Raw genomic sequence first — 26,132 nt, 5'->3', positions numbered from 1 at the left:
GGGGAAGTTAATGGAGAGAGCAAAAGGCAGACAAAAGGCCTATAGAGAAGCCTATATTGCAAGTATTAGACCTAACCCCAAGGATTCATTCACAGCTTAGACTGCTCATTATTGCTTTATAATGTTCTTCAGGCTGGGTACACTGTAAATAAATAATAGAGCAGGATCTCCTATTTTGTGTGCACAGTGTATGACAGACATCATAGAGGTTAGGCTCCACCTACTAGTTTAGAAAAAATAAAAATTAGAGGTAGAGCCTGCAGGGGGAAAAAGTGGTGGAAAAATGCAACTTACAAGTAATCTAGAAATAGTGTTTCATCTCTTGTGTATACACATGTCAGCTTATCCTAAACAGCTGCCTCAAATGACAGGTACGCTTTAAAGCGGTTTTATGATATCTATCCACAGTAATAAACAGCCATTAATGTAATGACTTGCTTCATAATGTCAGCATTGTGATCAAGTAAATTCCTATATATAGAGATAGGCCCATATGTCGTATTATTGTGAGGTTCATCCAAATGACTCCCGTGTGGTTTACAGCATCAGGCTGCCTGCACAAGGCGTTCAGAGTATCTTATCAGAACAAATATGATTATCTCAATCTCCTCACGCAAAGGCTTTTTGTTAATGTCCCAGAGAGAAGATTAACAGCCATGCTAATTGAGGTTTTGGGGCTAATCTACTTAAAGTCTACCAATGTCACCGACTCAGACGGGATTGACAGTGGTGTAACCCTTACTGTCGGAGGTGCCAGCAGCACATTGCAGTCAATTAACTGCTACACCTTGCCTCCTAATTCTGTGCGCTTGGATGTGTAGTCTTCATAGGGTATTACACAGTCTGCAGTAAGGATCAGTGGTTGCCAGCGATTAGCTATTTGATTAATATTCATGTTTTGTGAACGGCGAATGTCTTGGCCGCCACAGGTTTTCCATAGTCATTTCTCCATGGGGTTTTCCCATAAAATACACAATGACATTTGTGCAGTGCAATGCTCTGCAAGTCATACAGCCAACAATATCTGTCCGTTAACCAACGTTACTCACCGCGATGACTCACAAAGAGCTATTGTTTGTGTTCCCTGATCTATACATGCCCATAATAGTGGTGATTGCTAGTAATAACCTTCAACACCTAACATGCACCTGGGCTCTGCAGTTATAATGATCCGTGTTCATGGGTAGGAGAATAACAATACCCACAATTCATCTCTACTTTCTAAGTGCGTGCAGAAACCAGGATGCCAAGGCCCATTACCTTAACAGCCAATTGCCCTTCATTGGATTTCCTTCCTATACCAGATGATGATTAAGACCATCTCGGAATATTTTCATCTTTTCATTCTGGTTTCCATCCAGAATAAATGTCTCTTGACCTTTGCGGCCATTAACAATATGCGGCGTACACAAGCCGCACTAGACCCTTGTCCACCCTGATTGACCTTTCCTCTGTCGTCTGGAAGCAATCTGCATAAGTTACATGGGCAGCCTTTCTCTTCTCCACACTTTGTACATGACATCTCCTATTCCCTCTTCTATGCAGGTGCCGTCTTTAAACAGTATTATGTAAATTGTTGCTGGTAACGTCTTGTGGAATACTAAATGATGACTGTATATATCAGCAGGGTGGGAATATTCTTAAAGGAACACAATGCGGAGAAATGAATGATGAAGGAAGCAGAGGATAAGAGTGCCCACAGTGTTGTCAGTCTGCAGGATCCTCAGCACGCTCCTTGTAGAAATCTTACAGGAACAGCAGGTGTTAATTTCTTCTCGATGCCATCCATTTCTATCTGGCAGATGGCTGTAGGGACAAGCTTGTTGTGTCTGGCCTTCTACAGCAGATAGAGCAGAGGGGGAGGGCTCCTGCTGCTCTCAGGTGCCTTACAAAACCACATACAGGTCTTGTCAGAGGAGAGGAAGCAGGAGACTATCTTCTCTACATGCAATAAGGGACAGGTTTAAACCATATGTGCATTTGCTCAAGCAACATAATATTTAGGTATTGCAATTGTAACAGCAATCTGTTGCTAAGATTGGGCTTACAATGTAGTAGAGGATATCAGCAATAAGGTATGCCGACATACAATGGGGGAGGCATCTGCAGTGGTCCTATTTACTTTAAAGGGGCTGTCCTGCGAAAATCTTTTTCTTTCAAATCAACCGATATCAGAAAGTTAAATAGATTTGAAATTTACTTCTATAAAAAAAATCTAAAGTCTTCCCATACTAAATGTCATGCAGGAAATGTTGTTTAATTTCCATTCTGACACAGTGCTCTCTGCTGACATCTCTGGCCGAGACAGGAACTGTCCAGAGCAGGAGAGGTTTTCTATGGGGATTCATAGAAAACAGAGAGAGTCTGCAGAGAGCACTGTGTCAGACTGAAAATAAAACAACATTTCCTACAGGACATACAGTAGCTAATAAAATTGGGAAGACTTGAGATTTTTTAATAGAAGTACATTACAAATCTATATAACTTTCTGATATCAGTTGATTTGAAAGAAAAAGATTTTCGCTGGACCTCCCCTTTAATGCACAGAATTAGGGTTGGTCCGAACAGAGTTCGGTTCGGGTTCGTACGAACCCGATATCTCGGTAAGGTTTCCCGCTGTCTGCCCGTTCCGTGGAGCGGGCGGATCCAGCGGGAGGACCGCCTGGAAAACTGGGATACAGCCATATCCATAGGCTGTATCCCAGTTTTCCAGGCGGTCCTCCAGCTGTATTCGCCCGCTCCACGGAGCAGGCAGACAGCGGGAATCTGATGCCGAGCGTTCGGGTTCATACGAACCCGAACCTCGGAGGGTTCGGACCATCCCTACACAGAATGTAACTTACTAGAGACTACATTTAATCCATTTCCCAAAAATGGATTATGTGCACGGGGTGCTGAGGTTTTTGTGGACTTTGTAGTTTACTCTATAGGCTAATTAGGTGGTTTGGTGCACTGGGAGCGTGACGACGACCTCAGTGCACTGATCTGCCCCAGCTCGCTGCCTCTGCAGTAATGAGCACTGAGTGACATCACTACAGAGCACCTTTCCCAATATTTACTAAAAGGTGGCGGGCCAGCTGTGGCCAACTGGTGCATTGAGGGTGGTAGTCCTGCCCTCAGTGCACCAAACCACCATTTTAGCATATGGATTCAACTACAAAGTTCACAAGATCCCTTACCCTCATCCTCAGCGCCCCATGCGCTATAGGGACATAACAGCAGGTTGGATGCTTCTTAACTGCTGATCGTTTCCATTTAAAGCAAAGACAAAGAAAAGCGTTGGTTTTCTCTATTTTTCATTTGGGCTTTTCCTTCATCTTTTTTTCTTCCATTGATCTGAAGGCACAGATTGTGTAGTAGACTGTCCATGTGTTTTATGATATTCATCAGACAGTTTTATGGGACTATTATATAACACTGAGGCATATGGGAAATCAGCGGTAGAAAGTTTGTAAAATGAGTCAAGTATCCCAGAAGTAATAAATGAGCATTCTACCACACCAACGCAGGATAATACCATTCCAGGCACTGTGTTACACGAGCTGTACATGTCCTTGGCTAAGGGCACAATACATCAGTATATGGATATACCTTTGTACACTTTAAAGGCATTTAACACACAAAAGTCGGTTCATCTTGAAGCTGGCAGCAAGTAAAGGCAGGCTATGCGATAGATAATTCTTGGTTGTCACAGTGTCTTATGAACCATAGAGTAATACAGATGAAGTAACTGTAGTTTTTACAACTCATGGAAGCCTTCACATTAGGGGACATGCTGTAATTATTCAGTGACAAATATGCTACTCGCTAATTTTCTCTGAAGTAACAAATCCATATTGCAGCGCCATAAAGCGATGATGGTGGCAGGTTTCAAATGCAAAAATTTAGGGCTTGAGCATGCGGCCGTATTATGGCTGCAGTGTATGGGCCCTTACTGTACCTCTATATACCTCCTCATAGGTAATTCCTATGATTATGAATAAAACAGAAGAACTATTTGCGGCATAATCCATTGGAGTATTATTAAATTTATAAATGTAGATTTATTTTCCCTATGGGAGAATATTTTCTTACATCTGGCAACCAGGTGCACACAGAAACCTACAGCAACCTAATACTTTACCCTACAGCTCCATGAACCGTCATTCATTTCTAATCATATATGATGCAATATAAAAGGTACAAGAAGTCTCTAGAAATGATATACTTAAAGAGATAGAAAGTATAAATTGTAACAGTTTTTGCTTATGTAGGACCGGTCACAGCACAACACCTTTTCTTTTAGTAAGGAAACACATGCTAAGTGAGTTACAGGTGGTATAAGAGATGTATGTGCATATATTATAAGTGTAAGTTTGTTTATCATCTTACTGAAGGTGTCAGGAATAACTCTGATCCTGGCTGATTAACCACTTAAATGCTGAAGAAGAAAAAAAGAGACTATGAGAGCTTAAAAGCAAAAGGGAGGGTCAACACCATTAAAGGGGGGCTAGTGGGCTGTTATGGCCGCAGGAGGGCTTAGGGTGGGTTCACATTGCAATTGTGCCCTCCATGGCACATATACATCAGCAAATAGGGTAGAGACATATACAGTACAAGCACGGACAGGCACGGCCCCCAGCTTATGACTATGTTTGGGTCATTACCCTAAGGGCTCTATTACACGGGACAATTATTATTTGGAAAATCATTAGATCGTTCGGATGTGAACGATAATAGTTTAGTGTAACGGCAGACGATGATTAAATGACCAACGAGAAATCGTTGCTCGCTTGATAGAATTTGGACCTATTTTTATCGTTGATCATTTGCATGTAATAAGACGTCGTTCAGTCATTCGCAGCAGCGACGACAAGACGACCGCAATAACGATCATAAGCAACGATCATTGTTCCGTGTGATTGGGTGAACGATTTCAGGAGGTTCGCCATAGCAGTAAAATCGTAAAATCGCTTCGTATAATAGTACCTTTACATATATATGTTTTACCTGGACTCGAGAGTACAGCAGACCACACAATCAAAATATGTATAAGTGCAGGTAATAACCTGAGCATAGTCCCAAGCAGATTATGATTAGTATCCATCAAGAGATCAGCTCTTTTAACAATAAAACATACTAATAAAGTGTAAACTCAGCTGCACACCAAAGAAGAGAACTGGTTCACCCAGGCTGGACTGCTGAAAACTGGAAACACATTGCCTGGCCTGAGAAAACTCAATTTGTGTGCACCGCGCAGATGGCAGGGACAGAACTTGGCCATCATGCCTTGTATAAACAGTTCAGGTCAGTGATGTAACAGTGTGGGAAATGTTCTCTGCGAACACATTAGGCCCTGTAATAGCAAACAAGCTTTTTCATGCCACAACACTGACCTTGTACATGCCTTAACCAGGACAAAACCTCATTTCGCTCAGAAAAAAAAAGTCCTTTAACACCAAAAGAGGTTTTGTCCTGAAGGGGTTAAGGCATGTACAAGGTCAGCAACGATACTGTGTTGCGGCATAAAAATGCTTGTTTGCTATTGCAGGGCCTAATGTGTTCGCAGAAAACATTTCCCACACTGTTACATCACTGACCCGAACTGTTAACACAGGCCAGGCAATGTGTTTCCAGTTTTCAGCAGTCCAGCCTGGGTGAACCTGTGCTCATGATACAGTTCTCTTCTTTGGTGGAGTTTACACTTTATTAGTATGTTTTCTTGATAAAATAACTGATTGATACTCTATCCTCAGGATAAAAGATCGGCTGGTCATCTGTGGGGTGCACCCACCTGGCACCCTCACCATTTAGCTGTGGTGCCTACACTGCATAGTAAATGGAGCCCGGAGTTCTTCATTGAGTAGTGGTATCTCAAAGTTGCTGAAACTTACCTCTCATTTCCTTTAAGAGGAGCTGAGCAGCAGTAACCCCATCCCACAACTACACTATGAATGGAGCCATCTGCTTCTAGCCCTGTTCACGGTGTGGTGTGGGCACCGTGGCTCTTCCGCAGGGGTTCCATGTGTCTGCACCCCGCCAATCAGTGGTTATGACCTGAGGATAGCTCATAAATCATTTCAGCCTGGAAAACCTCTTTAAAGGGGTATTCCCATCTGGAGTAGTTGTATTCTACCCACAGTTTCCATAGGATAGGCCATACATAAGAGATTGCCGATCACTTGGGCCTCCTTGGCCTCTGTCAGTAATAAGGGCTATGCCTAAGGTGATCTATAGATCTGTTGAATGTATATTCTGGGATACTACTTTATGTGTGGAGGGGGCATTTGCCTGCACAGAAAGATCTAAATACTATAAAGATAGACAGAAGGTAGTGTATATGGGGGCACAGAGGGCTCTAACTACTTCTACATGGAAAAAGAGGGACATTACTATTATACTGAGGCACAGGGGGCCCTTACTACTATATGGATGCACCTACTACATGAAGGCAAAAAGCGGGCTAACTACTATATGGTGGGCAAAGGGAGGGTCTATCTTCTATATGGAGGTGTGAGGGAGGCTAATCTACTATATGAGGGTATACATGGTGGCCTTTTTACTATATGAAGGCATAGAGGCCTGCATAGTATATGAGGGCTAAAACAGAGTCTGAATACTACCTAGAGGCATAAAGTGGGCAACAGTGTACAGCAATACACATAGGGATGGTGTTGTAGCAAGGAGCCTAAAATTTTGGACTGGCAGAGTCTGCAGAGACAAGGCATCACCAAGAGAAGTCTTCATGGTGGCCAGGCCAGATAGAGTAAAAAGGAAAAGTAAGTATGAGGTAGATAGATCCAGTATGAAAAAGATATCTAGCAGCTCATCACAAATGGTGGCTTTCACATACGTATGTGACCCTAATATGAGAACACAACCACGGCCACCTTGTAGTGACTAAAAGCTTAGTACCTATACCGCCATTATATGTAGGCAGAGATAGTCAGGTTAAAGGGGTTCTCCAGGATTAAAGAAAACATCATTGCTTTCTTACAAAAACAGCACCATACCTGCCTCTAGGTTGTGTGTGGTATTACAACTGGGCTCCATTCACTTTCAGTGGAAGTGAGCTGCAGTACCACACCCAAACTCAGAAAGAGAGTGGCAGCTAACTCTAATCCTGGATAACCCCTTTAATTTTTACAAGGCTATATAAGTGTTCTTAATCTCTATTCAAGTAATGTAGCAGAATTTACCCTTTATTTTACGGAAAGCATTGTCGTCTGCTGAGGTTTCCTAGGGGTAACATAATCGGTTGGGGGCCCACTCAGACTCACTCGCCCCTCCCTTCCCCCCAGGCTGAACCCCTAGCTACACCCCTGATGGGAATTCATTGTACAGTTAATAGAACATACATAATGAAGACTGGACAGTGCCAGACACTCATCTAATAAATTTCATAGTCATAAAATAGCCATGAAGCCATTTTCCTAAGAGAATAAGAAATAAACAATTACTTTACGCCATACAATTACTCCACTTTACATCTTGGTCACACCAGGCCTTCTGGGTAATGCATTCAGTCGGCTTTTACGCGGCTCCATACCATGGCCGGCTCGCAGACCTCTAGCCTATTACTCCAAACGCACATGAGCACGGACGGCCCTGAACTGCCGCCGCTACTATTACATTCTGTAGTAGTTCTTAACATTTCTCCTCTATATCTCAGCATCTGTTCTGATTCAAAGCCTGCTATTTCTTCCTCCCAGCGAGACGTCTTACTGTATTTCCATGAATTCTTTTCAAGGGGAACTATCTGAACAAAAAAAAAAAAAAGAATCCCAGATTGCCTTGCATAGTCATATTCCCATTTAAACGCAGCTATGGCTATTGTGAAGGGAAACTTATATTCAATTCCATGATTTTCTAGGCTTTACACCTCTCGGCTGCCATATACTGCTGATTTGATGCCTTTAGAACTCCTCCTCTCACAATATCGTAAGTGGGACTTCTTTAGGCGATACGTATAACAGATGATGATAGCCGTCAAAAGAATTCACACTGTAAATAAGGGAAAATTTACTTTTGAGCAAAAATAAAATGAAGCGGTGTATGAGGATATTAATGTGATCCAGCAGCCCTGGCAGTCTCTGGGCTTCTGCTGTCTCTTTCAGCGGGATGAGTGCAGGATGTCACATTTAGGGTGATTGAAGTTAAACAATACATTAAAGGCGAGAGCTGTAGAGAGAGCTCTACAGAACTGTCAAACAATATCATTTGATGAGTTTCTTCTCGTATAATGGATCTCGGTGTGGGAAACAATCTGGAAATGTCAAATAGAGATTTATGTGAAGCTCTACCTTAGATTAACATTGCCTATAAAGTCAGCAGATGTAAAATCTCGCCTCTTTGTAATATATCTTCACCTACTTTTTTTTCGCCATTTTCAGCTCAAAGCAATGTGGAAATCTGTTGCTACGGGAAGATGTCAACTATCAGGCGTGTTGCCATCGACAGATCAGATTATAGGTATGATTTCTAATGATTGCTGGAATAGCCATATTATAGACCTGTATGGCATATCCACCAACTATCCTCAAAATATGAAATAATTTCTTAAGGTGGAAATACCCCTTTAAAAGAATTAGTGGAGGCAAAGCAAAATTAGCTGTGGGTCAATACATGTTCTTAAAGTGACTTTTAATCCAAGATCTGTCCTGGGGTCAATTCAGGAGGTGATGCAGTTATTATCCTAAAAACAACTTTTTAACTCTCATCCCTGTGTCTAATTGGCATGAACTACAGGGTCTGTGCCCTAGGCCCGCAATCCCTCCTCCCCATTTGGAACGCCCCTGGGCAGGATTTCTCCTAATCATCACCTGTCTGAACACTGCACATATGCTTTAATGATCCAGCACATGTGCAGTGTTCAGACTAGTGATGAATAGGGGAAATTCTGCCTGGGGTTGCTCCTAATGATTAAGAGGATAGGAAGGAGGGACAGAGGGGCGGTGCAGGCCTAGAACACAGGTACTCTAGGTTGCGCCAAGTTAAAAAGTTGTCTTTTTGGACAAGAATTGCATTACCGGCCGAACAGACCCCAGAGACTTGGATTAAAAGCAGCTATCTGATGGTACAAGCGTTCTTTGTTTTTTTTTTTTTTTTTGGGGGGGGGGGGGGAGACAGATTGTGGATACAGTAAAACAAACTGATAACACTGTATAACCATAAAAGGAACCTCATATACTTGATTGTATAAAGGAAGCTGAGAGCAATCCAGAAGACAAGTAAAATAATCCATGGTGACATGTATTACTAAAGTCTTTGCCTGGTGCAGATATGCAACAATATGCTAATTATTTGCACAAAAATGTCAAACTTTCTTGTTGATCTGTTCCATGTTTGCTAAGTAGGCAAAGCATGATGCATGGCCACCCCCTGCGAGTAGGCGGGAATTGTAGTTGAAATCAGCCGGCTTTGGGGCAGATTTATGAGGCTGCCACAAGGGAGGTATTCCAAACATACAAAAAGCTGTTTTGCTGGATGTATTGTGCTTTATTGTGACTGTCACTCCCATCATGCTTTAGGATAGAGCATACGGTATATCATCTATTCTCTTTCCTCTGGGATGTGCTTTATCTTGTGTTTTCGGCCTCTATCTGCTCATATATGCGCTTTCTGGGACCTGCCAACTACAGACGACAAATGACAATGGTTTAGAGCACATTTCTAGCTCAGGAAAGTGGTTGATACGTCAAAACCATTACTGGCAAACTAAGGCGAAAATTTCCACTATGGAAAAGAGCATAGATCCGGATGAATAGGGAACATGCCAATCTGGCTTCACAGTATGGTCTATGCTCGTGACATGGGGGGTGGGGGTCTCACCACTAGAGGATTACGCATTTTCCATACACGTTCTTTCCTCACATTCTATGCTATAAATTCACACATACTAATGTTCGCTCTATAATCACGGCAATCTTTTCCAGTTAGTTGAACATTTTTGCCCCGATGACATTGACATATCTATGAAAATGACTTATTAACATGTTTATAACAATTGCGACAGATATCTGACACTCCGGTTGATTGAAAACACTTGTTTGTACCATTTCAAGCATACAAATAAGCAATTATTGCTAATTTGTTGTAAGCTTTGTGGAATCTGACAATGACAAAAGCACGCTATAGAATCTATGCTAGACCATTGACATCAGAATAAAGTCCTGAAAGATGCCATTTCATTGGGTCATTTATTATAAGCAGTAAACAAATAACTTTAGGCAGGATAATAAAAAACACCATAAAATACCATTTCGGTTTATTATGCATCAAAGAAATTCCCCTATTGCCAAATTACCACGGCCAACGGGTATGCTATTCAAACATACATGACTTGCTATTGACGGGTCCCTCCTCCCTAGATACCCCATTAAATGACATGAACATGGAGCTGTTTTATGTAAATATAAAACATACAAAAACAATGTTATATTAACATCTCAAAACCATTCCAGAAAAACAATCCTTGATGCCTAGATGACAAGGAGGTGCCCCCTTGGCTAGGGGGCACCAGAAAGCAACGCCTATGTGCCTTAAATAATAACCCACTACAAACTGGAGCCTAAGTTAATTCTTAAGTTGGCATCCAATACATAACCTCTTAGATAGGGAGTCCAGAAGCTACCAAATGGTACCCTCCCTCAATCTTCAATATCAATATATAACTTTGACTTGGAGTACCCCTCGCACCTACCACTAAACAACTGCTGCAATAAGAACAAACCTCAAACCAACTTAGGCTGTCCAACCTAATCACCTGCCGAGCACCAGTGACACCAGAAATTAAAGGGGTAGTGCGGCGCTAAACAATTATTCACTCAATAACACACATTACAAAGTTATACAACTTTGTAATGTATGTTATGTTATTGAATCGCCCCCTTCCCCATGTTTCCCCCCACCCACACCAGACCCGTAAGTGTAGTGCTCTATACATACCTGCTTCTTGCCGACCCCCACGTCATCAGCTGCTCAGCCGCGATTGGCTGAGCACAGTTATGCTCAGCCAATTGCGGCTGAGTTGCTGATGACGCGGCAGAGGGCGTCCGGCACTAGGGACGGTCGGTGCGGTTCGGCCGTCCGTCCGAAGATGACATCATTGGCACAAGATGGCGGATGGGGGTCGTCAAGAAGCAGGTATGTATAGAGCAATACACTTCCGGGTCTAATGTGGGTGGGGGGAAACACGGGGAAGGGGGCGATTCACTAACATAACATACATTACAAAGTTGTATAACTTTGTAATGTGTGTTATTTAGTGAATAATTGTTTAGCGCCACACTACCCCTTTAAGAGTGGTTGAACATGCAAATGGGTGGTAGTTAGTGGGTGGGTATGTATTTTCTGCCACTTGAAACCTAAATGGTTGGCTACTACCTCTTGGGGATCCCTTATATTAATTAATTTACCTTTAAGGAGATTTATCATCTGGCCACCAGATTTCAACACATTAGGTGACACTCCGAGAGGGAATCAATAAACACCAGAGGGCGCCATGACAAGTATCTAACAATATCTAGACACAGAAACAGGCTTTAAATTAATTCCAATCCAAAACTTGTTATTTTGTGCTCACTTCTAACAGAGTAAACTAATATTTAAGCGTAACAAAAAGCACTTTAAGAAAAAAAACTCTTAGCCTTGGTTTGTATTACTTGTTAGCATAATGTGCATTCCAATGACTGTATTGTGCAAATTGCTTTTAAATCATCAGGTACCGCTCAAGAAAATAAAAAAACAGGTTAATTGTATCAAATTAAATTATTCATGTAGAAACCGGGTAAATTACAATTGAAGGGAATAATGTTGCTGCCTGAGACACTTCATCTCGCCCAGTTCAGAGGAGAGGCAGAATTTAATGAAGAACAATAATAGTGTATGCTACAATACACAACCTAACTATTTCCTATGTACACAGATCACAACATGCTTCCAGCAGAGAACACAAGGCTGCTGTATAATTTAAAATCAATATGACTGTCATCTGAAATATATATCAGCCAGACCTCCGATCAGCCGGGATCACACAGTTAATACTGAACAAATGCTACGATTAGGACTCACGCCTAAAGTTTATAAAGTCACCGCATCTACTGTATGACAGGTGAAGGCTGATTGGCCAATACATTCCCAGAATACATCCCGTGTACAGCTAGGATGGGGCTGGGGCCGCTCCTTATGGTGATGTACAACACTTTGGGATATATCTCCTCTTCATTACAGTATCTGTGTAGCCCAATGCTGTGTAGTGCATCATGAAGCAGATGACAGTGAGCACTGCGAGTAAGGTAGCTCAGTCTTAAAGGTAATGTGCCATCTACAATTCTTTTTACTTATTGGAGCCAGCTGTTTCTATTTTTTTTATGTAATTTTTCCTATTCATCACTCGGACAATATTATAGGGGCAGTCTGAGCATCTGCTGTGCTATGTTAAAGTACCAGTCCTTTTTTTGGGTGATTCCCCTCCCCCACAGGCTGGCATGTATACTTTCCACTGCTTTCTTACAGCACTGTGCCATTCAGATGCTCCAATGCCATTCAGACCCCTTTGATGCCGACATCATGGTTCTTCTGACCCTCTTTCTTCTCCAGACCTTTTGAAGGCTGGACGCCAGGGTCTTTAATGCATCTATATGAGTGCGCTCTCATAGAGATGCATTGGAGACTCTGACTTTTAGTCTCCTTAGCTGTGCGCCAGCTGGAGAAAAAGTCATGTGGGCACCAGCGGGATCTGAATGGCACCGTAGCATCAGAATGGCACCGCACCATGAGAAAACAATCTTCACGGGTAAGTATACATGCCAGCCTGTGGCGGAGAGGGGCCAGCAACAAAAAACAAACAGACTGCTTCTTTAACAGCATTTAAAGGTATGCTGTAAAGTAGCTACTGTACACAGAAACAATACACTAAAAGGGTAACAATTTGGGCCCCGTGCAAAAATCAGTCTGCAGGGAGGGGTGAGGAGGGCAACAGTAACCATTATCCATTGTGAATACCCTCATCCCATCTTAACTATATACTGGTGTCACCTTTCACCATAATCCTGATCACAAAGGCCCAAAAAAGATAAAAATACATCCAGTTTAGCCTATATGGATAAAGATTAAACTGCTGCTTTCTGTACAGAGCTGGAAGTATCAGACCCCCCCCCCCAAACCACTTGTACCTCTCTGTCCCTCCTCCCCATCATTAGGAATGCTCCAGGCAGATTGCCTCCTATTCATCAGCAGTGTGAATACTGAACATGGGCTGGATCGTTAAGGCACCTGTGCAATGTTCAGACAGGAGAAAATGTCCCAGTGGCATTCCTAATGATGAAGAGGGTAGGGAGGAGTGACGGAGGGGTGGTACAAAGTTAGGGCACAGATATTCTAAGCCCCGGCTGTTGGGCACGGGGCTGCAAGTTTAAAAGTTGTTTTTTAGGACAATAACTGCATCACCTGCTGAACGGACCCCAGGACAGATCTTGGATTAAAAGCAGCTATCGGAAGGTACAAGTGGTTTGGGGGGGGGGGGGTCAGATTGTAGGTAGAGAGTTGCTTTAAGATGTAGACAGTAAAATGGAAAATTAAAAAAAAAAATTAAAAAAATTATATTCTTTAGGGTCCATTGGCAAGTACAGGATCTGCAGCAAATTTGATGCCACAGATTTTATGCTGCAGATACCAATTTAACAAAATTACTGAGCATAGCATTACATCTGCTGAAGATCTTGTAGGTGTGAATGGACCCTAAAAATGTATTATTCTATGTAATAATGGAAACAGCAGTGCATGTGCGGCCCTGCTATTCCCTGCTGCTGCCCATACTGCTGAGTACAGGCTACAGCAGGGAACAGAAAGGCAGGGCTGCACTGCCTGCTTGGCTGTACATTCCTGCTGCTTTGTATCAATAAAAACGTTCACGCTCTGGCAATGGGTATGTCATCTGGTGTTAACGTTTTGTAACGCCCGGAGTAGTGGATCCACTGGACCGGCACCAGCGATGGCACAAACCTCACCAGGGAGCGGAGTCTAAGGGGCCGCTGGTTTTCACCAGAGCCCGCCGCAAGGCGGGATGGACTTGCTGCGGCAGGCGACCCCCAGGTCGCTACCCCTGGCTTGGTTGCTGGTGTCGGCAGGCGAGGCGTGGCAGGAGATGGCACAGGCAATAGTCTGCAGATGAGAGAGCACGTGACTGGCTGGACACAGGAACAGGTGGAGTGACAGGGGAACAGGAACCAGGAACAGGGACTAGGGACCAGGTAACGGACAGGACACAGGAACAACAGGGAGCTGGGCCAAACGCTATGGGAAGCATGTAGAGGCTCCAACACAGGGGACAGGGCATGCTGGGATTTATAGGGGAGTGATTGGTGCAACTACCAATTAGGAGCGCACTGCCCCTTTAAATCTGAGACAGCCGGCGCGCGCGCGCCCTAGGAGGCGGGGACGCGCGCGCCGGCCGGCACAGCGAGAGACAGGAGCGTGGAGAGGTGAGGCGCCCCCCGGGGCCGAACGTGTAGCAGCGCCGGGTCCCTGCACCGGGACCCCGGCAGCTGCATGAGATGGGGGGAGGTCGCGGCGGCGGCCCGGAGCATGGGACGCCGCCGCGGCCGTGACAGTACCCCCCCCCTTTGGCCTCCCCCTCTTTCTAACCTGCAGGAACCCTTTGATGAGATCTTGGTCCAGGATGTTAGCCTCGGGTTCCCAGGACCTCTCCTCAGGACCAAATCCTTTCCAGTCCACCAGGAAGAACCTTCTCCCTCTGACAGTCTTCATGGCCAGAATGTCCTTAACAGCGTAGACGTCGTCAGAGACGGCTTGAGGAGCAGAGAACGAAGATCTATCGGAGAACCGGTTCAGGACCACTGGTTTTAAGAGGGAAACATGGAAGGAGTTCGGAATCCGCATAGTGGGGGGTAGGCGGAGTTTGTAGGTGACAGGGTTGATGCGTCTTAGCACCGAGAAAGGACCGAGGAATCGAGGGCCCAACTTGTAGCTGGGGATCTTGAGTCTGACATATTTGGCCGAGAGCCAGACTTTGTCACCTGGGAGAAAATTCGTGGCAGGTCTCCTCTTCTTATCAGCCTGGTCCTTCATGCGTTCAGAGGCTTTGAGTAAGGACTGTCGAGTTTGTTCCCAGATCGATTGCAGGTCAGATAACAACTCCTCCACGGCTGGGACTTCAGAGGATGGAGAGAGAGGCAGAGGAGGACGAGGATGATGCCCGTAGACCACATAGAAAGGGGACTTGCCTGTGGAAGTCGAGTCCAAGTGGTTATAAGAGAATTCTGCCCATGGGAGTAGATCGGACCAGTTGTCTTGGCGGCTTGAAACAAAATGGCGTAGGTAGTTGCCCAGAATCTGATTGACTCTCTCCACTTGCCCGTTGGTTTGAGGATGATAGGCCGATGAGAAGTCCAGCTTCACTTGGAGTTGCGAGCATAGGGCACGCCAAAATTTAGAGACAAATTGAGAGCCTCGGTCGGACACAATGTGAAGAGGAAGTCCATGCAGGCGAAAGATGTGTCGGAAGAACAACTGAGCCAGACGAGGAGCAGAGGGCAGACCAGGAAGGGCCACGAAGTGAGCCATTTTAGAAAAGCGGTCCGTCACCACCCAAATAACTGTATTGCCCGCAGATGGAGGTAGGTCAGTGATGAAATCCATCCCAATGTGGTGCCAGGGATGATCCGGGACTGGCAAGGGCAATAGTAGGCCGGCAGGTCTTAGACGGGGAGATTTATTCCTGGCACAGACTGCACAGGAAGCCACAAAATCCTTGACATCCTGGAGTAGATTGGGCCACCAGTAGTGACGGGAGATCAATTGCCCGGTCTTTTGGGCTCCTGGATGCCCGGCTACCAAAGAGGAATGCCCCCACTTCAAGATGCGTTTACGGAGTGCGGGGCGCACATAAGTCTTCCCGGGAGGCAGACTCTGCAGAGCAGAAGTGGCAACTGGTACTAGGCGGTCGGGAGGTATTATGTGACGAGGAGATTCCTCTTGCCCCATGACATCGGATGCTCGGGATAATGCATCGGCCTTTAGATTCTTCTCGGCTGGACGGAAGTGGATGGTATAGTTGAACCGAGAGAAGAAGAGGGACCACCGAGCCTGCCTGGGATTGAGGCGTTGAGCCGATTGGAGGTAGAGGAGGTTCTTGTGGTCCGTGTAGATGTTAACCGGGTGTTTAGCCCCCTCTAATAGATGACGCCACTCCTCCAGTGCCAACTTAATGGCCAGGAGTTCACGGTCCCCAATGGTATAGTTCCTCTCGGCAGGGGAGAAAGTCTTAGAGAAGAACCCACAGGTTCTGGTCTTGCCTGATGTGTCCCTTTGCGAGAGAACGGCTCCTGCGCCCACAGAAGAAGCATCGACCTCGAGAGAAAACGGCCTGGAGACATCCGGGCGGACTAGGGCAGGAGCGGAGGCAAAGGCAGACTTGAGGCTATTGAAGGCTTGTTCGGCCTCTGGAGGCCAACGTCTGGGGTCCGCCTTCTTTTTAGTGAGAGCCACAATGGGTGCGACCAGGGTAGAGAAGTGAGGGATGAATTGCCGGTAATAGTTGGCGAAGCCCAGGAAACGTTGGATAGCTTTAAGTCCCACCGGGCGTGGCCATTGAAGGACAGCTGCGAGCTTGGCTGGATCCATTTGTAGGCCCTGATCGGAGACGATATAGCCAAGAAATGGAAGACTGCGCTGATGGAAAACACACTTCTCAAGCTTGGCGTATAGATGATTGGCCCGTAGTCTTCGTAGAACCTGACGCACTTGTGCCACATGAGTCTGCTGGTCCGGGGAGAAGACCAAAATGTCGTCCAAATAAACAATGACGCAGACATAGAGGAGGTCTCGGAAGATATCGTTCACGAATTCCTGGAAGACCGCTGGGGCATTGCATAGGCCGAATGGCATGACCAGATATTCGTAGTGCCCATCCCTGGTGTTGAAAGCGGTCTTCCATTCGTCTCCCTTACGAATTCGGACCAAGTTATACGCTCCCCTGAGATCCAGCTTGGAGAAGATCTTTGCTCCACGAAGACGGTCGAATAGTTCCGGAATAAGCGGAAGAGGATAGCGGTTTTTAACGGTCACCTTATTTAAACCCCGATAGTCTATGCATGGGCGGAGGGAACCGTCCTTCTTCTGAACAAAGAAAAATCCGGCGCCAGCTGGAGACGTGGATTTGCGGATGAAGCCCTTTTGTAAGTTCTCCTGGATGTAGGAGGACATGGCCTCAGTCTCGGGCACAGAGAGAGGGTATACTCGACCACGTGGAGGAGAAGCCCCAGGAAGGAGGTCTATAGGGCAATCATAGGCCCGATGAGGTGGTAGTGAGTCCGCCTCCTTGGCCGAGAAAACATCGACAAAGTCTTGGTAGTCCTCCGGTAGCCCGGATAGAGGCTTGACACAAGCAGGTGACCTTGTAGAGCACTTGGGTTGAGGAGATCTCAGACACCGGTTATGACAGTCCTGGCCCCAGCTGAGAACCTCCCCAGTTCTCCAGTCCAGCTTAGGGGTATGGATTTGCAGCCAAGGAAGCCCCAGCAGGAGGTTGGAAGAGGAATGGCGCAAGACATAGAAGGAGATCTTCTCCTGATGTAAGGCTCCCACCTGGAGGACTAGGGGTGCCGTCTGGCTGTACACCGCTTCGGTAAGAACCTCCCCCGTAACCGAAGAGATAGACCGGGGTTGGGCTAGCTGGATCACGGGTAGCCGCCATCTTTGGACCAACGAAGCAGAGATGAAACTGCCAGCAGAGCCAGAGTCGATGAGGGCAGTAGTCTGGAAAACTTGCCCAGAGGGTGTCTGGATGGAGACGGGCATAGTCAACCTTGGAGAGGTGGCATTCACACCTAGGGAGGCCTCTCCCACCGGACCTAGGTGCGGGCGTTTCCCGGACGCTGAGGGCGTTGGGGACATCTCTGCCGATAGTGATCCGCGCCACCGCAATAGAGGCAGAGATTCTGGTCCAGTCGACGGTTCCTCTCATCAGTCGTCAGGCGAACACGTTCCACCTGCATAGGAACCTCTGGAAGCGACTGGGACATAGGAGCAACAGGATTCTGGAACACCGGTGCCAGCCGAGGATGGCGACGGGGCAGACTCAGACGCCGTCCTTGCCGGACCTCCTCCTCTCTCTCGGAAAACCTGGTGTAGACTCTGGTAGCCAGTAGAATAAGATCGTTCAAGGAGGTAGGCAGATCCCGGGCAGCGAGCACATCCTTCACTTGGCTGGACAGGCCCTTTTTAAAGGTGGCAATCAGCGCGGCCTCATTCCAGTCTAGTTCCGCAGCCAGGGTGCGGAACTGGATGGCGTAGTCACCAACGGAGGAAGTCCCTTGGGATAAATTGAGGAGAGCAGTCTCAGCCGAAGATGCACGGGCAGGTTCCTCAAAGACAGAGCGGAACTCGTCCAGGAAGATTCGAAAATTGGCAGCAACCGGATCATTACGGTCCCATAGTGGCGTGGCCCAGGCCAGAGCTCTTCCCTCCAATAGGCTGATAATGAAAGCCACTTTAGAGCGCTCGGTGGCAAACTGACTGCTTAAAAGTTCGATGTACATAGTGCATTGGGTCAGGAACCCTCTGCACAACTTGGGGTCACCTCCATATTTACTTGGGAGAGCCAGTCGTAGTTTTGGAGAGGCTGCCGGAGGTGATGACTGCTGAGCTGTGGTATGCTGTTGAACGGCTGCAGTCAGTTGTTGAATCAGCTGTGACTGTTGCTGAATCTGTTGAGCTTGTAGGGCGACCACTCGGGCTACCTCGCGGATATCAGGCACCTCGCCGGGATCCATGGTTGGAGCCTACTGTAACGCCCGGAGTAGTGGATCCACTGGACCGGCACCAGCGATGGCACAAACCTCACCAGGGAGCGGAGTCTAAGGGGCCGCTGGTTTTCACCAGAGCCCGCCGCAAGGCGGGATGGACTTGCTGCGGCAGGCGACCCCCAGGTCGCTACCCCTGGCTTGGTTGCTGGTGTCGGCAGGCGAGGCGTGGCAGGAGATGGCACAGGCAATAGTCTGCAGATGAGAGAGCACGTGACTGGCTGGACACAGGAACAGGTGGAGTGACAGGGGAACAGGAACCAGGAACAGGGACTAGGGACCAGGTAACGGACAGGACACAGGAACAACAGGGAGCTGGGCCAAACGCTATGGGAAGCATGTAGAGGCTCCAACACAGGGGACAGGGCATGCTGGGATTTATAGGGGAGTGATTGGTGCAACTACCAATTAGGAGCGCACTGCCCCTTTAAATCTGAGACAGCCGGCGCGCGCGCGCCCTAGGAGGCGGGGACGCGCGCGCCGGCCGGCACAGCGAGAGACAGGAGCGTGGAGAGGTGAGGCGCCCCCCGGGGCCGAACGTGTAGCAGCGCCGGGTCCCTGCACCGGGACCCCGGCAGCTGCATGAGATGGGGGGAGGTCGCGGCGGCGGCCCGGAGCATGGGACGCCGCCGCGGCCGTGACACGTTTAGAGAGAGAAAGAGCGCGGGGAGCAGGGAGGGACAGTATAGCTATGCTGTGTCTGTACATAACTACTATGCATAGATTCTGCATAACAGGCCATTTAGAATTCAGTTGAGGGAGGTGCCTGTCTGATTTAAATATTGTAATACAAGGGACTAGATAGCTTAATAAATTAAATTACAAATAATAATAATAATAATATTATATAAGAAAAATAAGAGGTAAGCAGTAGCCCAAAAGTACAGTATCCAAAGCACCAATAACCTAAAATGTTCATCTATAACTGGGAAGAAATGGCGATTTTCATTTCGGGAAGAAAAGTGTTCATTAGTGTTGAGGGAGCATGCTAATTACTAATTACTTATTAATAAGTTTTAATGTGTCTTTCATTCTAATTTATGTATATTTTTACTTTCATGGGATGAAATATACAAAAACTAAAAAAAAATGCAAACATGGGGCGCATGGTTAAATGCACGAGTCTCCCGTTGATTTCAATGGGATTTGTTGAAGCACTCGAGCACTGAAATATGTTTTACTCGAGTAAAGAACACTCAAGCATTTTTGTGCTCGCTCAACACTAGTGTTCATGAAAGTTATCAATGTAAAGAACACTACTTGTTTGCAACCAGCACTCCTTCAGGATTGAGGAAGCAGGTTCATATCGATTATACCTAAAATCAGAAGCCCTACTTAGTTATAAATGATATACAAATCACAGTCTCATAGTAAAACTAACTTTAATGTTCTAAAGAAGAAGAGGCTGGGATGGAGATCATTGTTGAAGAGGGAGTAAAGAGGAATTAACCGCCTATAATTTGTTCTTCACTGAATGGAACCCTGCAGTAGTGTTGTGCCTCTATTAGCACATGTACCGTCCTATTCTATCTGCTACTTTATTTGTAGTACAGTGTTTCGCCATAAACGCTTCTTCTCTCTTTTTTTCTCTCTTCTCTCAAACTTTCAAGGTAACCAGTCAGCACAATTGTTCTGATGTGGTTCCCAGCTGCACAGTATAGATCTACTGTGCAACTCTCAGAGCATACCAGCCGCTCCTGTGGGGGTAGCTTTACATCAGGGAAAAAGTCGTTTTATTTTGGCGAGCGAGGCCGAGAGAGGGGCGGTAACTAGTCATCTAGACCGACACAGAGCTATGATTAGTTATGGACAGCTTGCCGCCCAGATGACTAGTTGCCACCCCTCTCCTAGCCTTGCAGGCCGGAATAAAACTTTTCCACCAATGTAAAGCTACCGCCACAGGAGCGGCTGGCAGACTTGGGAAGCTACACAGTAGATGTATACTGGGCAGCTGGGAACCATATCAGCACTGGTTCCCTATAAGTGTACATGTAAAGTTATATTGAATATGGAAAAATTATTTTAGTGCAGCACTGTGCACAATAATAATTTTTCTAGATTACTTTAATTGGTGTTGGTCTGAGATGGCTGTTGTCTGCACTCCTGGCCGCTCATAACTGTGCATTAGGGGACGAAGCTTCCTACTATGTCTCCACAGAACCCATAACCAGTGCAAGACCCAGTGTCATGTCATACTATAGCACTAGGTCTCATGCAAACAACAACATTTATACTCCTCATTCAAAGTAATGAGTGGCCGGGAGTGTGTACCACACAGCTTCAGACAGGTATTTAGACCCCAATTTGAAAATTAGTGTGATAAAAAGATATTAATTGTGCACAGTGCTGCATTGTAATCACTGTCCTTATAACTTTACAGGTACACTTTAAGGCCTTATTCACATGTTCAGTGATTTTTCAGGTCCACTATTTTTACTCCGTGATCTGTGAAAAATGGTCGTAATTGTATCTGTAATGCATCCACAAAAATTTTGAACTGGGAAAAAAAAATTAACTAGTTTGCTTAGATTTGATCCGTTTTTAACGGACATCACAGATCCTATAGACTTCTATTGGCTAATCCCGATCCACCCTAGGACATGTCCTATTTCTTCCCAGAAGCTATTGCGCATCCTTGAAAAAGCTGAATAGAAATGAATGGGCATTAATTGATCCGTGACTGTGGATCAGCAATCACAAACATTGTGGGAGGGAACTTTGCCTGGCAGCAGCTCCCTCTGTACCTCATAAAGCTAAAATCATGCTCCCCTCTTCCAGGCTGTGCTGCCCTGCTCTGTGGTGATTCTGTCCATAAGATGGACGACATGGAGGAGCATGTGACCACGCCCCACCCCCAGTGTCCACCATTGAGCCTGTATGTATTCCTATGGAGGACACTGGGGGCGGGGTCATGGGGATATTCTCCTCTATGTCGGCCATCATATGGACAGACTCACCACAGAGCAGGACAGTACAGCCTGGAGGTGGGAAGTGTGATTTTAGCTCTATGAGGTACACAGGGAGCTGCTGTCAGTACATAAAGTGAGTACACCTACTAATACTATACACTGAGCTATTTCACTATAACATGGCCAACCCCTTTAAGATTTGTCACTAGTAAATATCCAATATGCACAATTTGGATGCAGTTTAAGCCAACACCACGTGATACTGGTGCTGCATCTAGATGGAAATCAACAAAGTCTAATGTTATGTTTTGCATTGTAATCTGTAGTGTAGACTATAATTCATTGCATGTCCTCCACAGATTGCCTTTCTGCTGATAGAAGAAACCCCATCGTGCATGTCGGCTGATCGTTGCCTTTTAATAGACAAATCGATTATCGTCCGTAATGGCCAATAATCGGTCTTTACTAAACTCTATAAAACAGCCCAGAAGATGTCCAGATAAAGAAGAAACATCCTGAGTAATACTGTAGTTTATCTTTGCCTATAGTGATGGGTAATAGAAATGAGCGCAATTCGAGCATGCCCTAAGGCTGCCTGAAGAACATGGATACAGCCATAGGCCATGGCATGGATGCATGTTTTCCAGGATTCCCTAGGGCTGCGTCAAACTTCTTCAGCCACTGGTTATCAAATTTAGCACGATCAGTCCTGAGCATGCGCTCATCCCTAGTAATAACATATATAATCATGTACCCCATTCCTAGTTCGGAATGAAACATTAGGGTCACTTTCTGTGAATCAGGTTGTTCAATGGTATCAGTCCCATAAAAGGCAACAACTTGTCTGTGTTAAGGGTAAGTTCACACTAAGTAAATCAGGCGGAATTCTGCGACTAAACTTTCCACCGTGGAATCCCGCCTGTCCCATAGCCTGTCGATGGGAGAGCGCATGCTCCTCCACTGCCGCCGCTCTCTGCCCATAGAAATGACATGGGAGACATAGAGGCAGGCGGGATTCTGGAATTCCGCCTGATTTACTCAGTGTGAACATACCCTTAAAGTGGGAATTGTCTTATATAGCTTAAAGGGCTGCAGGGGGAAAAGGTGCAGATATATTGTAATCATACTATATGAGGAGCAGAAATACACAGAAGTAATAGCAACAGAAAGTGTCAACCCTTTAATGTCCAGTACATAGAAATATGAAGTTACCGCAATTCACCCTTTGCATAACAGTCCTAAAAGTGACAGCCTGGTGATGGAGTCCTAAACAATGGACTGATCCAAGCTGTGGTCTACAAGTCCCAAATACTGGGATACACCAGAAAGGATGACATATTGGCACCAACCATTATCCGGAGCATTTACTGCATTATACAGATAGCTCCTCGCTTTTCATTGTTCCTTCTTACATATGTTAAGACTTATCTCCCGTTCTCAATCGTGATATGTTTATGGGCCAAATGATCCGGCAAGCTGGCTAGTCATAAACAATAATGACAGGTTATAGAAAGGAAAAGACATGTACAATTTTTGATAGCTTGAATTCCACATTTATCAGCTCCAAAAACCCCAGCATTAAAACCCTGACAGCTCTTATCAGGCTTGTGCCAATCCATCTTGTATATGTATCAGAGGCTGGAGAAGACATATTACTTGCCTGCTATTGCAACACAAACAGCTTCGGAATTGAAGGGCAGTAAACTCATTTACACCTAAATGTGGCAGAACACTGGAGGCTACAGCCCGGCAGTGAATGCGGCTATATATTGAACACACAGGGAGTTTCTGCTGGGGCAGGTTTATCTGACACACACAGGAATACAATGGATGTCAGTAATAGAAGCGGGCTAACCGAGCTGCAGGAATACCATTAGCTGCATAGCAGACATGAAAGCACTGACACACGGCACAAGTTTGAGGCACGCAGACTATAATTATAGTGCTCATAACCCGAGATGAAGCCACATGTCAACTCCGTCCCAGGGGGATACAGAATTAGATTCAATGGGAAAAAAATCTAATAATTTATAACTTTCAAATTTAGCATATTCCTAGGGATCTTCACACTCACAAGCCTTCAGTGTAGGAACAGCCTGTTACAGTCTTCTAGGCAATGAATATTTACAGCTGGGCTTATTGCCCTGGAGCATGTGTTGAGATCCAGCATTTATTTAAGAACTACTCAAGCGCTTGCCGTCTTATCAGTTTTTAATGAGTTTGTGGCCATTTTATGTTGTTTTCATGAAACAGAGGCGGATAATGACAGGTCTGATGGAATGGATCATGCATCAGGGTCTATGAGTTTACAGCACTTCATCCCCATAGAACTCTTATCCTTAAAGGTTCTGGAAACTCAAAGGCCACAGGAACTCTCTAAGAAGTGCAGTCGGACATGCAGAGGGGGCTAGATGACCCAACACAGGCATATTCTAGTCATCGGTAATGTATCATATATGTCCATATACATCTCACATTAAGCAAACTTTACATAACCAAATAACTTAGTTCACAATGTCTGCAACTAACAAGAAATAGACATTGTAAGCAACTGAAAAAATCCACATTGGCATGTAATGAAATTTCAGAATCCCCCTTCCCAGGAACTTACCCAAAATAGGAGGTTGAAGACGAACATTAGATATTTCATACACTGCAGGCAGTTCTGTGCCATCCTGCACCTCTTCAGCTCTAGGAGGAAAATGAAGGAGAGATCCAGGTAAAACACCACGTACTTGTTGCCCTTAGGGGATGTGTACTTTGATTTTGTAGCTTTGGGACCAGGGTTAGTGTGAAACCCAAAAAAAGAGCCACCTCCAGATGCCCCAAACTGCCCTCCGTAGAGGCTGCTATAACGTCGGAAGGCACCACCCTGGGGAAGTGAGTAGTCTTTGCTGTCCAGGGATGGACTGCGATGGTAAGTAGATTCATCCGTACTCGACCGTCTCATGGCGCAGGTGGGTGCACAAGTTTAGGGGGCAGGGTTGGGGAGGGATGAAGCTGGCAGGTAGCACGGTTTACCCCTAAACTTAATTAGCAATCCATCCAAATGTGTCCCATTATCACAACTCAGGAGGTGACGAGAGAACAAGCACTTTTTTTTTTTTTATAAGACAGAGTTAGGATTCAGAGTGCCACTCTACCCACCAGTCTTCAGCAAAAGCGGCCATTCTAGCAGCTGCCCCAAACAGAGAAAATCCCTAAACCAGTGACTTAAGAACATCCCCTCTGGCCTCCACCACATGTCTGCATGCAGGGCAGCGGTGCTGTTGGGTGCCTGAAGGGTGCAGGTGGCATGTCCCCCGTGCCCTGCTGCAGCAGGCAGGACTAATCTGCTCCTCTCTTGCACAGTCCTGTCTGATCCTCTCTCGCCTGCGCACACACAGAGTGAGCTTCATTCACACTGCTCTCATCTCTCAGTGATAATGCTCCACTCTCTCCTTGTAACTCCCCCTCCCTTTTGACATTTTCCTGTCTCTCTCTCTCTCCCCGCTTTGCATGCACAGAAGCAGTTTCTCTGTGGTCCACTCAGAAGAAGGAGAGAGGAGGAGAGAGAATGGAAGAGATTTCTCCTACAGGCTTATTTATGCATGCTCAGCACTCTCACTCTCTCAAGGATGCTTCCCCCTTCCCGACCAATCACAAATTTATCTCCCTCCATCATCATAGTTTCCAGCAAGGGGTGAAAGAAACTGGGGAAGCTTTGCGGCGGACTCCCCCACCTTCTCTAGCAATTAATTGGTTAACAAATCGATAAGGAACCTGAGCAGAAAGTACTTGGAACCATCATTACTTGCTGGCTGTTTAATGCCACTGCCTCCTTCCTAGCAAGATCTTCTCCTATCAAATAACGTTACATTGGTGGATGAAGAATAAGGAGCTATATGGCTGAAATTAACACTTACAATTATCATTGTTGGCAACATAGTGCTACAATGGAGAGAGAGTGTTAGAAGCAAAGAGGATGGATTTACATAAGACTACAATCCTGTCTTCACACTTCGGATCAGAAGACGTAGGTTTCATGGATAATGTGAACAGATGATGTAAATGAGGAGTGTGCAGCCACCTTATAGACTGTAAGGGAAAAGCATCACTGTGCATGCCCTAAGTCAATGTATAGTTACATGGCATGGCTGAACACTGACACAGGTCCATCAAGTTTGATCAGGACAGAGGACGTGGATGAAAGGGAGGGGGGGATTTTATAAACAGATTCCGTTAGAGGTGACTTTTCCCATAGGAGCTGTTGTGTGACAGCCATGTCTATAGGAACGTACTGAGATCCCCAGTACATAGAAATCAACATGTCTGTAAAGCATTAGTCACCAGAAGTTGCAGCCTCTGGCAATGCACAGCCATAGTGTGACAGCCACACATCAAAGGAAAGCAAGCATCGCACAACGCTAGTGTGCCCTCT

At 45.7% G+C, this 26,132-nt stretch overlaps 1 protein-coding gene across 5 annotated transcripts in view; it reads right to left on the bottom strand.

The window, feature by feature from the left end:
- Positions 1-26,132, bottom strand: part of TSPAN4 (tetraspanin 4) — a 422,638-nt gene that overhangs the window by 142,931 nt on the left and 253,575 nt on the right. For 4 of the 5 annotated variants that reach the window (XM_069965625.1, XM_069965626.1, XM_069965627.1 and 1 more), the window contains one exon: positions 24,324-24,403. In XM_069965625.1, coding sequence (XP_069821726.1) covers positions 24,324-24,386 — 63 coding nt within the window. In that variant the 5' untranslated portion in view covers positions 24,387-24,403. Of the gene's footprint in view, positions 1-24,323; positions 24,758-26,132 lie in introns of those variants that run through there. The other variant, XM_069965623.1, reaches the window with a different exon arrangement.

Source organism: Dendropsophus ebraccatus, chromosome 4 (genome assembly GCF_027789765.1).
Source record: "Dendropsophus ebraccatus isolate aDenEbr1 chromosome 4, aDenEbr1.pat, whole genome shotgun sequence".
NCBI lineage: Eukaryota > Metazoa > Chordata > Amphibia > Anura > Hylidae > Dendropsophus > Dendropsophus ebraccatus.
This window is presented reverse-complemented; position numbering and strand designations above follow the sequence as displayed.